This window comes from Catharus ustulatus, chromosome 3, assembly GCF_009819885.2.
Source record: "Catharus ustulatus isolate bCatUst1 chromosome 3, bCatUst1.pri.v2, whole genome shotgun sequence".
Classification (NCBI taxonomy): Eukaryota; Metazoa; Chordata; class Aves; order Passeriformes; family Turdidae; genus Catharus; species Catharus ustulatus.
This window is the reverse complement of record NC_046223.1, coordinates 5,987,141-6,004,457: the sequence shown is the minus strand read 5'-3', so window position 1 is coordinate 6,004,457 and position 17,317 is coordinate 5,987,141. Positions and strand designations below refer to the sequence as shown.

At 39.0% G+C, this 17,317-nt stretch overlaps 1 protein-coding gene across 5 annotated transcripts in view; it reads left to right on the top strand.

Annotated features, from left to right (window-relative positions):
- Positions 1-17,317, top strand: part of MACROD2 (mono-ADP ribosylhydrolase 2) — an 881,430-nt gene that overhangs the window by 613,631 nt on the left and 250,482 nt on the right. For all 5 annotated transcript variants that reach the window (XM_033054610.2, XM_033054611.2, XM_033054609.2 and 2 more), the window contains one exon: positions 1,928-2,001. In XM_033054610.2, the coding sequence (XP_032910501.1) occupies positions 1,928-2,001 (74 nt within the window). The remainder of the gene's footprint in view (positions 1-1,927; positions 2,002-17,317) is intronic.

Here is a 17,317-nt window from a genome sequence, read left to right as displayed (position 1 = left end):
CCTCCTCTCCCTGCCGTGCAACAGAGTAACCAATTTGTAACAATTGCACCATCGCGGGTTTTACTGGCAGGTGCTCAATTCGCGAGCTTGGCTTGGCCCGCGGCTTGCACTTCCGGGTTGGCAAATTTCCCAAACTTTGTTCATCTATTGGCCGCTCCTGAGTGTAAGCCGCAGTTCCGGGTTGGGACCAAAACTTTAGTCAAAATGGTGCGGCTTATAATCGTGAAATTGCTGTAATCTTGCTGGAGGGAGAACTGTTCTGAAAATAAACCATTCCGTGCATAAACAATAGTATATCAGTTGTCTGAAATATGCATTTGTCCCTCTGCATGGTGTTCATTTTATGTCCAGGCAGAGCTACCATGCTCAGGAATGGAATTTCTGTGTGAAGAAGTCCCAGTTTGTTAGCTAGGATATCACTAATTTGAGCAGATGGTCTGCTCAGAGCTCTGTGATTTTGTGTTATGAAATGAGGCTGTTGGAAGTCTCTGCTTTGGGTTTTGTTAGTGGTCGTTAGTTGGTGTCATGAGACATATGCCTTGATGATATCAGCAGCATTATTAAATGTTACAAGAATTTATTTTCCCAGCAGCATTGGGAGTATGCACAGTAACATTTGTAGGGTCTAAGCTAGTTTTTAATCTCTGACTTGGTAAATGTATGATTTAAAATGTAAAAATATGCTTTAATGAGAAATGTATTCAAAGGAGGCACATGCTGAATGTTGGTATTATCCAGAATTTACTGTTTTACTTGCGTTTTTTGATGAATGGTTGTCATCTGTCACTTCAAAACAGTACACATGTTGCTGGAGCAAATCTTTGCAGAGGCAATTTACAGGGAGTGATGTTTTGGGAATGTGATTCAGTGAAGGGATTTTGGGTTGGTTTTTTTCCTAATCTTGCATTGCACAAGTTCTGGAAAAGTGTTAAAAAAGATATAAGTAAAAAAGCTGAAAATTTGTAATTTTTTGCAGTATCTGTGTTTCAGTTTATGGTGCAACGCTGGTGTATGATGTAAGAAAGGCTGTATCTACACAGCCGTATGCTAAATTTCATGACTCTTCTTAACCCTGTTGCTTGCTTGTCCACTGTGCCTGCAGCTGCACCTCTTCAAAGCCTGTTCTATTAATCTGACCTACTGAGCTTATGGGGTCTTATTTTTAAATCCTCACAGAAATGATTTGCTGCACCCAGGTTAAGAATTGAAAGGAAAATTAAATTAAGGTACCTAAGTAATGAAAGCATCCTTGGATTTGATAGGTAGAAGCCATCAAAGCAAAAATCTGTATCCCTGGAAAGATTTTTGATATTGTTTAGTGCTAGGGAGAATTACCATTGCTAATATATCGTGCAACATAAGGCCTTAAATTCATAAGCATATGAATTCTTTTATTTCCAAAGTTGTTTGTTATGATTTAGGTCATAAATTGAGAGATTTCCAACTCAAACATTTCTCTCTTTATAAGGCCTACAGCATTGGGGTCATAGTGTGGTGTGGTTTTGCTGACAGATAAATTTTAAAAAAAGCCTTAAGAAATGTCTGAATTTTTCTTGCTGCCATGAAATGTAAGCCCAGCATTTGTTACTGTGATGTAGGGGTTGAATGGTTGCCTGCCTAGTATGACACATGTATAATTCTTGTTTCTTGTTCTCTTGAGCAGTGGACTTTTCTTAACTAGAGACAAGTTTAAAAAAAAAAATCCAATAAAGCATTGTTCTGCCTATTCTCAGTTCTTTTTAGCTGGGGAAAAAAATGTAACAGATGTTACCTAAAACCTTTACACAAATCTGTGAAGGAGGGAGTTGACCAACTGTAATTCCAAAATATTTTGAAGAATAGGAAGAAAAAATGCCCAGATTTGTGTTTTCTTATATATAAAAGAAATATATGTCTTTTATTTATCCCTCATTTCTTCTCTTTTTAGGTTTTCCAAATGAGCCTGCTGCTGTCATTGCCCTTAACACTATTAAGGAATGGTTAAGCAAGAATCACAATGAGGTATGGAATATTTTTTTTTTTCAAATTTGTGTTTAAGGTTATGGTCTTTGACTCCAAAACTGTGAAAAGAGTAAACATAGGCTTCAGCCTTGAAGTCTTTCATTATATAGTCTTAAGACCAGTGAAGTCAGGTCAGGACAATATAGTCAGGGGAAGATTTTTATATCTAAAAGCTGTACTAGAGTTCAAAGGAAGTACCTTTGTTTGAAACCACACTGTGCATTTCCTGTGCATTATAATCTTTCCTGGCAAAGCAGAAGACTATTCTCTTCCTAAGCTGTTTCTGAGTGTCAGAGTTTTCAGATAATAATGAGGAGATTCTTGGAAAGGAAACGTGGATACCAGTTGTCAGTGGAAACAGCCACCAAAGGTCTGTGGTGTTCTAGGGTCACTTTACAGTCAACAGCTGTAGGATCCTTTTTTCTATTTTCATTACTTTTCTGGTTTGCCTACTATTAAGTATTCACGTTCCCAGAAACACTCACTAAATATATGATTTTTTAATAGTGCTGGTCATCTTCCAGTGGCAACATAATAGTGATTTTTTTGCATAAGACAAAAAATGCTTCTCATAGAAGGATCTGCATCTCTTCCCTTTCTAGTGTTTGTCTTTCTGTGTCCCTAGTGTTGGGTTGGACAAGTGCAGCAAAAAAAGTGGCAAAATAAATAAAATGATCATGTCTTAAAACTGATGATAGCCAGCAGATTTCAGACAGTTAAAGTTATTTGGTATTTTGTCTGAAAACATTGAACAAATCAAATTGAAGAAGCACTGCATAAGGATGTAATTAGTAATATTTTTCCTCTAGCAATATATTAAAGGAACCTATTTTTTCCCCATAATCTGACGTGTCAGGGTGTGAATTTATTTGGTTTATATGCTTTGGTTTGGGTTTTTTGCCAAATTTGAATTGAAGGGAAGTAATATGTTGAGATTTGAGCAGTACAATTGAGGTTTTCAAACCTGGAAGTGCACTAAAGGAGTTCATACCTGTTTGGACACTGATTCTTATAGCACTGAGTGGTTATTTGCTGTGGCTTTTGCTTCCCACAGCAGGAAATCTGAGCAGTGAAGCAGGAATTTTGGATGGACAGACTTCATTAACACTATTAGGCTTAGCCCTAAACTTACATTTTTGGGATCTTATCTGTTTGTGATTTTAACCTTGATTTGTGAGGCTAAAACCAATATGTTTGTGGTGCTTACCATCTTATCATTTCTCCTAGCTTCATTTTTACCACATAATTTAAAAGTTTAGGCTAAAAGGTTTGGTTTTGGTTTTTGCTCCAGAAAAAAGCTTTTCTTCCTCAAAAACTGAGTCTGTATTGCATATATGCCTCCTGCCTTGCTCCTCATAAACTCCAATTTAACCAGAATTACTTTTAAATAAATAGCTGTAGCTTATAACGTTTGGACAGTGAAAGGAGCCCAGGCTGTCCTAACTACAAAGCAATTATTTGAAGTTATCACACTCATCTTACACCACAGTTGTTCTTTTCAATTTGGACTATTACAGCTCGTAGTTGTTGCCTTTAATGTTGTTTCCCTAATCCTGAATCCCAGCCTACCCAAACTGAGGTCTCACTCTGTTTGATGCACTTGAAGACATATGGGTGGTGAAATTATTGCATATTACTGATTATGAGGATTCAGAGCTGTTCCCCCAGAGTTTTTGTTGATTTTCACACAAAGTGGAGTATTAGGTTTTTGTCTAAGTATGGTTTGAGGGTTTGTTTATCCACAATTTTGTACTTTCTCACAGGAAGCTTATCCTCTTCCTAAGGTTTTTCCACAATTCACTGTCTCGAGTTTTAGATTATGGCATACTAGCATGTTTTACCATGTCATAAATAAGACAGCAACAAAATAAAGATGCTCAATTTTATAGAAGTAACTTATGCAGTAAAAGGGATCTTTGAGAAGCATGCCATTACTGGGTTGCTGTTTCTTAATGTGTACAACAAGGTGAGCATGGTTATCTGGTTTAACAGAACTGATGTAGCTCTGTGCCAGGTGTCAATTTGATTTAATTTATATTGTTGTGGAATCACAGAATGTTTAAAGTTCATCTAGTTCCAACCCCTGCTATGGGCAGTGATGCTACCCCTTGGACCAGGCTGCTCAGGGCCCCATCCATCCTGGCCTTGAACATTTTCCAGGGATGTGTCCACTTACTCCCTTGGACTAGACTTTGTAGTAGTAATATTATACGTTACCCAAGCTTCTCCCCAAAGTAGCTCATCATACAGAAATGGAATGAAGAGGACTTTCTGTGCTTTAATCCAGTCTCCTCTTATTGCACACAGCCATATGATACAATCCTTTCTATAAAGTTCTGTCTTAAAGACAGATCATTTCCCACTGCACCCACTAGGTATTTAAATTCACATTTTCCAGTCTAGGAGCAAAACCTGTAATGCTTTGGCACAAGGGCAGCTTTTCAGAGTGCTGCCCACATCTCACTGCTGTTAGCACTGAACAGACCTGCTCCCCTGCTACTGCCTGCACTGTCAGGATGAGTTGGTGTGTCCAGCTAACAGCATCGCCTGAACAAGAAAGGCCTCCTACACTTGCCTCTGCCAGAGTTAAATTAATCAAAGTCAACTTCTTCCCCTGAACCTTTGTTCTGCAATCTGCCTTACCTGTGAGAAGGTTCTGCTGCTTTAGTCCCAGAGGTGTCTGGCAGCCAGTTATGCCCTTGGACCTAACCACTCACTCAGGTCTCAGACTCTCTGATTGTAGAATGTGAATTGGCTGATTGAATTCAAGAAGTTTTACTGCAAGATAGATAGCATGTTCACTGGGGAACCTGCCTCCATAACAATATATCTGGTAAAAACAGGTGAATAAGATGGAAAACCGACAAATTTCCAAGTCTTTTGTTGTGCTCTACAGCAGTCTCCTCTGCCTTCCAGCAACCCAGGAATCTGTGACAAATTTGGGAAAGATAAGGGAATATTCTTGTTTTCACCTCTCTACCTCCCTATATAGCATCTTTCCTTTGATGCTATAATGAAGATTTTTAAGATACTGATATTAATTCCAAATACAAAAAAATCAATTGCTATATTCCTTAGTCAGCCCAGGGGCCTGAAAATGTAACTTGAATGACTCCTGCAATCTGCGTTAGAGTCCTGCAAGTTTCTCTGTCATAGTCTTTAAAAGACAGATGATTTGCATTTAATAAAAGGTTTTCTTATCCAAGCCCATGGTTATGCTTGACCCCTCAGGTGTTTGTATAAAAACTTATTAGCATGCTTAACTCTGATGTCACTTAGATGAATGTCTCATTACCATGCAAATGGAGCTAGCTACTTTTGGAGGTTAATTGTTACAAAGCAACAGAGAGGTATTTCTATTGTAATTTACTCATCATACAGCCACCATAGTCCAGCAGCCTAAAACTCAACTACATAAAGTTAGCTGGGAAAAATAACCTCATTGTAAGATCAGTTGTGTGTAGCAGCAGCACTGTTCCACTCTGGAAATGAAGCCCTTAGTCAAACTAATCTCTGGCCATGCTTTACACCAAGGTTTGCTGACTTGCAGCCAGGGGGCAAATCTAGTTTAGAAGCTGGTAAATGGTGTTATGCTGTAAGTGTAGAAATCCCTTGGAGCAATCTCCCAGGTATGGCCTCAGTCAGCAGAAGTGGTTAATTTACTGCAGACCACCTAGGCTATCTCCTTAGCAAACTGGGTTTTCACATTTCACCAAGTGCTCTAGGAGTTTAATAGAATTCTTCAGAGCACAAAATAGATTTGGAGTCCACTCTTTAGGAAATTACACCCTGGCATTCATTTTAAAATGCACATTAAGTTCTTTAAACAGGTCAGAATGTTTCTTTCTGGCGTAATTTTGCAAGGTTTGAGGTGCTGCCAGCTGATTTCCTGTGATGGTATCTCAAAAACCTTGTGACAGCTTTAAATACTGGGCCCTGTTACATTACTAGGGGTGATGAGGAGAGGGTTATCTTTTTCTAGGAATGTTTGCAATAATATAAATTATCTACTTTTTCTTTGCTATATTTCTCAAAAGGTTGAAAAGTAAAAAGACCTAAGTGTATGCCTCACCATACAATACACGGACATCAAAAGCCTCAGGACTTTTTCACTGCTCAAGAAAAGACTTTAATTTAACAGCACATTTAGTTCAAAGTATTGTTCTTTCTCTTGCACAGTATCTCACAACATTTATTACACATCCTGGTAGAACAACAACTAGGAAAGTGCAATGGCAATGTGTGTGCTGTTGAAATAACTGATAGAAATTAAAATAAAGGGGAAATAAATCTACACATTCATGGTTCCTTTTCATTAGACTCATTGCTGAAAAGAGACTTTTTTCTTATTTTGCCTGAAGTACATGAGAGGTCCTTGTCTTTTAGCAGATGGTTATGTATCCCACAGCCAAAAAAAAGTGAACATTTCCAGCAGCAGGATGAGCCAAATCCCATCCCAGTCCAGCTAAAATTAGAGGAACTCTGTTTTAATGGGGGTGAGAGGTAGCCAGGATCACACTTGCTGTACTCCTCCAGACAGAAATGTTCATGAGGAAACCCCTGTTTGTCTGGTTAGGCACACTCCAAGGTAGGTGCCCTGCACCTGTGCTTCCTATGGTACTGTACTCCACCCAGATAGGATATGTGGGGATATTTCCCACTACTAAGGTAGCAAAAGGCAGGATATCTCACACACCTAAAATGCTGCTGGGTACTGGTGACCAGTTTGGAGGGGGATGTTGTGATGACCAGCAAAGGGAGCTGCCACCTCTCTCTATTGCACAAAGCAGGCTCGCCTGAAAGACCATTTAAATATTAATTCTATGTTGTTTTTAATTTCTCTAACCCCTTCCTTTTGGTGGTCCCAGCAATCTAATTCTGGCTCTTCATTCCTCAGAGACAATTAAACAAAGTGGTATCTTGACATGAGGGCTCATCTTTATCTCTGCAGAAGGATGCAGATGGAGACAGCCTGTCGTGGAAAACGCTGCCTGATGCAAGTTCCATTTAATGTAACCTCAGTTTGATTCCCCTAGGGCAGAGCAACCAACTTTCAACATAGATTCCAGAAAGGGGTTGAGTAGCTAGCTGGCAAGAATTAATTAAAGGAAGCAAGTTTAAAAAACCTCAAACATGTATATGAATGCAAACAACTCCCCTTAAGACAGCATGACTTTTATTTTTGATTTGTTAGTTTTCATGTTTACAGTCAACAAAACCATGTGAAATTTTGACAAAATACATATATTTATGCCTAAGGCAATATCTTTTTGTTTGGGCCTGACATGTATTTATTTAAAAGAATATTTATTACTGAGAAATAAAGCTCTGAAGATGCAGGTTTCGATTGAAGGCACTGACAGATCCTCAAGGACAGTGAGGGTGCCGATAAAAATTCATCCGGCTATTTTGGTCGCTCTGATATGCCAGTATCACTTGATTAACATAATCTCCTCCCCTCCCCCAGCACTGTTCTCCTGGGTAGGTTAAAAAATTATCTCCTTTCTATTTCTACATTCTAATTAGGTGGTAATCATATGCTGCTCTGATTGAAATGAAAATCAGCCATCATGCCACTGTCATCTTGCTGAAGTCGAGGAAAAAATAAAAAAAGCTTTTCTACTGGTACAAAATTAAAATTATTTACTTGCTCTGTGTAGCTGCTCTCTCACCAGGCTCAGAGAGATTCAGGGCTGTCCCCAAAGCCCAAATCTAGCTATCATCCCTACAGACAATTCATTTTCTGAAATGATAAGGCAGCTGCCAAGGCAGCAATGCTTTTCTTATATGTTCTTCAGGCTGCTGTTTAGTTGGAGGGGTGATAAAGTGAAGCGGACAAAGCCTGTCTTTGTTACACATAATACTTTATTTATTAACTTGAAAAGGTTTTGGCATTTTTGCTACAGCTACTGAGAAGCAGGAAGGAAGGAAGGATCCCTCCTGGACAGAACTGTTAGAGCTCATGATGGCTGGGACTGTCCCAGGCCAATGTCCCGTGCTGTGGTTTGAGATCTAATTTATGACAAGAATGAAACTGGGAGGAAGGATTTGGAGACATGGCTTTCTCTCAACTCTTGCCTCTAAAATTTGTGGAGGATCAAGGAAATCCATGCATAGTGTAGATGTTTTTGCTGAACACATCTTTGTAAAGGTTTGTCTAACCTTTGTGTACTGCATCAAAAGCACCTTCAGTAACTCTGCTACAGCTAATGAGTGTCACTAATACAAAACAGAGCTCTGCATGGGTTCTTTTGTGTTTACAGCAGTTAACTATCTAATAACTGAAATTTGCAAATTTGCCAAATATTTTTTTCATTTTATCCTTACGGTTTAATAGCAGTTATGATAACAGGAGACTGGATAGCTTCAAAATCCTACAGGCATGTAGCTAAATTAACAAAATGGTCTCTGCTTCAGGGCTGAGATTTTGTCTTGTTTCTGTGATTTATTTTTTTCCTTGTGATTTCTGGGTGTTTGGAGGGGCCTTACAACTGTAGTGAGCAGTGTGACAAAATACCTAAAACTAAGTAGAAACAGTTTTCCTTCTTGTTATTTCTTGCATGACAAAAAAAGATCATGATAACATCCTATTATTTCTGTTCTGGCTTTCAGCCAGAAATCTGATAATTTCAACTGGCTCCTTAAATCCGCACAACACAGAAGAGGTTCAGCCTTCATTTTGGAAGGATTCATTTATTGTTGCTGCCCTTCTGGGGACTTTAAATTGGCTTGTATTCCTCGCCCTGTGTGTATGTAGGTATAAATAACTGAGGAATAACAATCTATGTAACTCGAGTGAGATTCATGGGTAAAACATTTCACGAGTAATGGAGAAATTGCTGCTGCAATCTTTGTTTTGCTTCTGAGCCCTGCACATTTGTAAATCTGTTGGAATTTATGTTTTGCTCTGCTTTGGTGTCTGACTGAGCTGTATCAGTGGGTCACAGGTGGGTGTTAGCAGGAACTGTGCTGGGATGGGGTAAGAGGAAGGAGATGGTGGAGAAGGTGGGGGTTTGCAAGGATGCTCCTCTTGTGGAGACGGTACTTTGGGAGACTCACAGGAAAAGCTGCCTGCCACGGATGGGCTGGGCTGGCAGTCAGCAGCAGACATAAAGCAGGTGGGATGGATGGGTACCAGCTGCTGGCCGGGCTGCCTGCCCAGCCACATCCCCAGGGAGGGAGATGGCACTCTGCTGGCACAGCCCTTCCACACGAGACAGGGGCACATGCTTGTGTTTGCTGGCACTTCCCTGGCATCCTGCAGAGTGCATGATGGCTTCTTTGGGTGTTCTGTTTCCAATGAACTCACGTAGCTGTTATGCTTCTGGAAAGGTGCCACTTTGGTTTGGTTTAAATTCAGTTGTCTTGCCTCACAGTTTTTCCCAAAACAGAATGTCCAGTGTGGAATGTGAGGGTGAAATATAACTAAAATACAAAGAAATCCTTCAGGTGAGTCTCATACTGAAGCAAACATTGGATCACCCTATGAAGAGCCAAACTGAATGAAAGAAATAACTGTAAACAGAATACTTTGTTAGGTTTTATTCTATTTTTCCCATCTAAAATCTGGCCAATTCCTACCATCATTTCTGACCACATCAGCAATCAACAGAAGACCACAATCAAATATATACAGAAGGAAACCCATATGGATCCTTATGGCCAGAGTGCATTCCCTATGAGGAATAGAATTTTATTGCTGCTAGACTTTGGTATCTTGGCATATAGTTTGAGATATATGATTCTGACATTTAATAGGTTAGATGATATTGGCCACATACTTCATAGGTTCTATCTCCTATTGTATTCCTGGGAAGGTGAAAAATAGGTCTGTCTATTAAATATGAAATGACAGAACAGATGAGAAGAGCACTGTGGATGTGGAGAGCATTGACAATGAGGACCTGTGGAAACATGGGAATGATGGCAGGCTTCCAAGATAAAATAACTGAAAATTGTGAGCAGAGTTTAAGGGTGCATATCACCTTCCTACTTAGACTTCAGGACAGATTATGTGACTCCTTCATTTATTTGGGATTAAGGAAAAAAATGGAAAATAAATTAGGTGAGCTATGAAATTTTTCACTTCCATAGGAATTGTAAGCTTCATGGGAAGACTTTTTGAACAAACACCACACAGGGACTAACTCAGGTTTCTCCTTACTTCTAACTTGATCTCTCATGAGATAAAAAATTAACTTTTACAAGCACAGACTGTTTACAGCTACTAAATCTAAATAGAATTAATTTCTTGAAGCCTTACTTTCTTTTAACTTATATTTAAAAAGAAAAGGATGAATATACTTTGGAGCTAGTAAAATAAGTAGAAAACAACCAGTGGTTAGATGATAAATACAGGTGAGGGTGAAAGCAGAATTAAGTAGCTTTAAAAGCAATAAAATTTTACAGTTGAGATGGAAGTTTCCATGGCACAGAGCACAGCTTTGACTTGCAGTTATGCCTTGTAAATAACAAGGTCAGTGTTGCCATGTCTCCCTTCTTTTCTGTCTGTCTTCATCCTGATTCAGGAGCACGTTTTCATTCTGGAGTAAATTTGCATTTACCACAAGCTTGATCTTCTCTGAGCTGGTACATTTTTCTCATCTTTGCTATTAGACCTAAGATACCATTTGGTAGGACACTTTCCTTCTCTTTAGTACTTCAGGCTGAAAAGAAATACTAAGAACCCACTGCTATATCTTCATCCACATGATCAATGCCCAATAAATCCAGGGGAATAGGTGTCTTTTTGATTTCTCCCCCTTGCGAGAAACCAGGGCCTTTCAGGAACCCATGTCTAAATTTCCTAGATTTGATGATGTACAAAGAAGAGATTTTTCATGTTCTGCATTCTTTTCTGGTTTCTTTCATACAGCTTTCCCCCACACTTAAAAGGCACTGTGTATTTAAACCTCAATCCAGCTACATGTTTTCAGGTTGGGGGAAGGGTTTTATATGTGGTTTTCTGTCTTTTCTGCTGGAAATTTCATCTGTCATTTAAAGCCCCTTTGGGTTTGTAATCCAAAAGGTTAGAAAACCTAAGTCTTCTATTTGCATATCAATAGTCTTATCCTTTAGTTGAGATGGTGACGGATTGTTTTATAGATAAAATGCAGTCTATATGAATAATTTAATTTATTATTTTTGCTTTCACTTTTTTTTTAAAAAGGGCATGTCAAATGCCTTCTCCATGTGTGGAAACAAGTCTTTGAAGTTGCACTGTTGCTTATTGTTGTGCTTATGGTTACAAGAGTTGAGTGCTCAAACCTAATAAGAAACAAACTTATCACAGAGCACTTTGACTCCCATGAATTCAATCCTGATGCCTGTGGGATGATAACCTCTTCCCTGTGGACATTTAAATAAACATCTCCCTTTGGGATTACATATAATCATATATGATCTGTATGATGATGACCTCCTGGTGGGAAATGTTTCAGGAGGGACAATAGAAATGAAGTGATTTAGTCCTGCTGACTGTGTTCCTTGTTGAAACCTCTCCCTACAGACATCATAAAAAGTTCATTAATATTTACAAAGCAAACATGTTTCCCTTCAGACAGCTGAGGTTCCACTGCCTTGATTTTGGTTGGATTCTATGAAGTTTGATACAGTGTTATATAGCATAATTGCAATATCTCATTAAGATGCATGCTTAGATTTGTACAATATCCTAGACATTTTTATCTAGAGTGATTTTTATGGGGTATATCACATGAGAATAAAATCTCATCATAACTATAGCTTGCTTATGTGTGTATGTTTGTCAGATGGGGTCTGAGTCTTTGTGGAAGTTTGGGAAAAGCCTGGCATGCTGTTGGTACTGAATCACATATTAGCAAGGTGTGGACTTGTGTATATAAGAAAAAGCTGTACTGCAGATTATCAAAGATACTTGTCATTCAATGCTCTGAGTGTAAATCCAAAGGGTAAGCTTCTATAGACTAGCACTAGTCTTCAAAGCCTTCCTAAATTTTACTAGAGGTGGAATTTTTGCATCACAGTTGCTAACAAGGAAGGGTGGGCATAAGGATCCCTAGTCATGGAATCACGGTATGCTGTGAGTTGGAAGGGACACACTGGAATTGTCAAGTCCAGCTAGGGTGGCAGTGTTAGTGTTTGTTACAGGAGATAGAGAAAAAGGCTGAATTAGCTCCCACATTGAAAACACAAGCATTTGCAAAAAATACAGTGGTTTATTTATTAGCACTTGTGGTAGTGTGAGCGTGATGCTTCAGTTTCTGCAGTGCTGTCTTTGAGACAGAGAGGTCTTTGAGAGACAATCCCATGACATGCAATTTATAGCCATGGTACTCCAAAAATAAATCAAGCTTGTACGATGCCTCCAAATAGCAGAAACAGAGAGGGAAAGAAGCAACTATAAAATTTTTATGAGCTATTAAGAGAATAAAGAATTACACATATATAATACCACATAAAATACTACTTCAATGTGAGATTGCCCAGTGAAATGGGATTTCCACCTAAATGATGAGTAACTTGTCTTTGCTGGTGATTCATGGTCACCTTCCATGTGTGAGGGAAAAAGGGATCCTGCTGCTGTCAAATGAGCTGAGATCTGGGGCAGAGGCCTGGCTGTGGATAGCCATGTATGGTTTTTCTCTCTGGCCTGGACTGGAAATAAGCAGGGGAAGGGAAGGCTGACACTGTCTCTTACCCAGAGTATTGCCTGAACTTCAGAAATGAAGTGCTGAGCAGCTGTTTGATCCAGATTCTTAGCTTAAAAAATATCATAGTTGAAAGAGAGAACTGTCATAGGTCTTAGTGCACCGTTAGCCAGTGGGTTTTCTGAAGTGCTCTGCTGCAAAAAGTTGATCTTGGACGTCCAGCATATCCAAAGCAGCCACATGGAGTAAAAATGAGCTGCAGGTGCAGGGATCTGGCAGGTTCCAGTATGCCTTGCTCTGCCCTCCTTTGTACTTTCTTTCCCTTTGCAGTTTCTTCCTTTCAGCCATCCCTGTCCTGCCCCCTGCGTGACTGGTGAATTTGTCTATTTATATTCAGCTTTATTGTCTGGGCATTTAGCTGAGTGCTTTGGATCGGGATGTGGAAAACAAAGGCTGTACCTCCACTCTGGCTCCATCTCGTGTGCTGCAGCTCTTGTTTTCAGGTAGGGATTTCAAGTCCAGCTGCTCCCTATTGATCCTGTAGGGAAGTGGCAGGTTGAATCAATTATCTGACATGCACATTCTCTGTTGGCACAATTCTCCAGAGCTTTATAATGGCACAAATTATGATACTTGCTAGTGAAAAAAGAAAGTTACACTTGGGTATGGCAATTAATATGCAATTAAGAAGGCATTCTTTTTTCTTCCCGAGTATTTTTTTCCCCAGCTATTTTTAGATTTGAATTGACTGAATAGTTAAAGAATTGCTTTTGGTGAATTGTATTTTTAGTATTTTTTCCCTGAATTAGCTTTGATTTTTCTTCCTGCAGGGACAGCAAGAAGCACAGACAGCTGTTATTTAAAACAAAATTGAATATAAAATACTATCAAACCATTTACTATATCTGAACTACAATGCAGCAGTTTTCTGTTTTAATGATGTATTGTTTTTGCTTATGCATGGCATCGGTGCTCAAACTTACATTTGTTTAGAAAAATGATGAGATTTGAAGGTAAATGGAGTGTATAGCTGGAAACATGTATAAGGTATTTTGATAATTTCCTTGCTGCCCACGGTAGTGACATAGCCCAGCAGGATGAAAGGAGGAAGAGGTTGAAGGGTGTTGGGTTGAGATGTCAGCACAATCTGAAATGACAACGTCTGGGAGCAAAAGGAGCAGAGCAGTCAGAGCCCCCCTTTGGCCTGTGGCAGCACTGCTGAGGCTCCAGCTCGGTGTCAATTTGTGCCAGTGCCTGGAGCTTTGTGTGACAGTGACACATTGTCACTGAGGACCTGGGAGGAGACACTCAGGGTCACCAGGCAGCCCCAGTTCAGCTGTGTGCCCCCTCTGACTCGTGTCACCTGTGCTGAGTCTGACCTTGTGATGTACAAGCAATAAAGGCTCTATACTGTGTAAGTCTCCAGAGCTGTCATGTCCCAGTTTTCAGCTAGATTAATTAGCACCCCTGTGAGTAATTCCGTGCGCAGTCATTTTGAGCTGTTAATTTTCTTCCAGATTATTTTCTTCTAAATGCTCTAGATAGTGGTTTTAGAAGAAATTTTCAGTGGTTAATAAAAGTATCTAAGCATGCAAAGCCATAGATGGTGTATATTTTATAAAGCTTTGTCAAATGAAAATATATGACAAGTATAAGTTTTTGCTGGCTGGGTGGCCTCTGTGGGCTCTTGCTAAAAGAGGTCAAATTGGCTCTGTGAACTTAAAACCACAACTATACTAATTTAATGGGATAGGAAAATGTTAGGAAATGCAATATTATTATTCACAGAACTGGGTCATAATTTCTTTTGCAGTTAGTTTTTGAGCATGTTGTTGCCACACCACAATGCTTTCCATTAATAATGAAGACATTTTTGAGAAATAGTATTAGCAGCTGGTTGACTGTAGTTAATTGATACATTATTGTATTTCAGCACATTCTGTCAGGGGCTGCTGTGAATGGTTTAAAGGCTTCTAGGGAGAAATATAACCAAGATAACCAAGGAGAAGTTGTTTAACTTAATAGTTCTCAGGCTCTGTATATCCTGGTTCAAGGAGGCATCTATTACTGAAATACATAGAGAATGTTGGTTTAGAAAATAATCGTACAATGATTTAATAAATGTTGTCTGTGGGAATAACACACCAGCTCTTCTAGGAGTAGGGTAAGGCAGGGGAGCTCAGAGAGTTTTAAAACCTGAGTGACTAAATGACATAAATCCATTTACTTATGGATTTAATCCAGGCGTCTTTGTCAAAAATTGGAGTAATGAATTGACAAGGAATTTAAGAAATGAGCCCTTTATGTAACTGAAGTGTGCTAATTACTGCCCTTCCCCCCTCCCAAAATTAACAGAGCTTCAGATAAATGTCTCTTTGTTCCCAGAGTGAGGACTAGAGAAGAAAGGCACAGTGAAGCCCTGGAGAGGATTTAACGACTCCTTCACCTTTATGTCACCAATTCCAATCCAGGCTATTTTTTTTGCGTGTTTGAGAGCTTTCCAGCCTCTGTGGTAGTCTGGCCCCTGTAGAATGAAATTGAGAGCATGGCTTTGGTCCTGATCTCAACTAACATGACTCTAGTTGTACTGTTGGACATTTATGTATTGAAAGAGTCTTACTCTGCAGTCGTGGCACCCAGCTGGAGATTCTGCTTTTCTCTTCAGAGTAGCTGGGATTAGGCACAAAACAGCAGCCTATCGTGTGGATAGTTGCTAATTTTCAGGGATGTGAGAATGAATTTCTTCTTAGATGTGCTTATTGCAGGCCAGGGAAAGTGAGTACTTCAAAAGAACTGAGCTATTTGATCACAGAACATTTTATTGTACAGCTAATTATGTCAAATGGGCTGAACTGAGATAGGGTTCTTAGTGACTTTTTTGCTGTATGTATAATTAGATCTACAGAGTTGTTTCCTCAGCTGGTGTCAGGCTGCTTAGCTCTATTTAAGTCAATTTGCATCAGCTAAGAAGCTGGACCCTGTTATTTATGGAACCATTGACTGTTTATTATACCAGAGCAACACACAGCCAAGTTCTGTACCCTAAGGAAATACAGGCCAAGATGTATTAAGTCAGAAAAACGGTACCGTGCTCACTTTTAAGTAATGACGGGCTAATCTCAACCTTCAGCACTTTTATTTGGCACTTTTTAGAGCTTACAGTAATTAGATATAGAAGTAAAGAATTGCCGTTTTGGGGATGGACTTGAAATTCAGAGGAAAACTTGTGGGGGATTTTGATCTTTGTAGTCTGTGCAAGTATGGAAAAGTTTTGCAATTGAAAAAGAAAGAAACTCTCTGTTTTCAAGCTTCTAGATTCTGTTTAAAAAGATGACACTAAAAATACCAGCTTTCCCAAACTAACCACATTTTGAGGCCAATGTTGCCCTGATGCTTCCTACAACTGAAAACACAGGTATCCCAACTCTGTGTCAGTTAAATGATTTTAATACAATTAATCTTTTGAATTTTGTTCAAGCTATTAATAGATATTTTTAGGTCTGTAGGCCTTGGCATGCCCAGTTTCTCACACTTTGCTTTTATGCTCATCCATGCTAGAAACAGGGCTAACAGATGAATTAAAAATACTGTAGAAAATGTCAGTGTCTAATATAGTAATTAATAAAGTTACAGTCATTTACCTCAACTACTGCTTTGAAAAGATGCTTTCCCTCACACTAATTATTTCTGTATTGTCCTTATTTGCATCATAAGCATTTCACATCAGAGGCATTTTGCTGTTCTTCATCTTAACTTATTAAATCCTTCTTGCTCAAGCATGAATCTGGACAGCTGGATGCCACTAATGGGGCAGCTAGTGCTACCCAGTGGTGTATAATCAACATCCTGTTGCCACACATTAGCATCACACTGCATGCCTGAAAGGACTAAGAAATTTGATTTGTAAAGCAACAGCTGATTAGGGATGATTAACAAAAAGAGGGTCATGGATATTGTGTAACACTGGCTCCTGTCCTTTCAGAATCCAGCCTAGAATGGCAAATCTGCTATGTCAATGTGAACAAAAATAAATGAACCATTATCCAAATGTTTTTATCACTAATCATTTCTCAAAGGCTGTTCAAAACCAAACACATTTGATAGTATTTAAATGAAAACAAAGATTGAAAGGACATTTTCTATGACAAGGAAAATATGTCTATTTTAAACAAAACATACCAATTCATTTTTGTGCAGTGTCAATGGAATACAATATACCATGATAAATATATAAGAATATTATTAAATCTACCTTAAAAACCTTGGTAGTTACCAGAGTCTTCCAGATAGTGAGGTTGACTTGAAGACTGTAAAAAGAAGCAGTTCATTTTCGATGGAGAGTGAGATGCACTGGGAAACCCAAAACTGTACCAGGCACTCTTGAATGACCACTGAAGAATCGAGTCAATGGTTTCAGTGTAACGTGTTTATACCTTCATGATTTAGCTCCATTTCTTCAGAGTGCTCTGTAAGCATCATCTGCATCTGTACGCAGGACTGTTTCCAGTTTGCAGTTTTGGCTGGCAGTGCTTTACTTCATTAAAAAAAAAACCAAAAAAACCAAAAAAAAACCAAACAAAAAACCACCAAACAATAACAACAAAGTCCCCCAAAAAATCCCACAACACAGAAACTCACAAAAGATCCACCCCCAAAAAACCAACCAAGCAGAAAACCCCTATAACAGC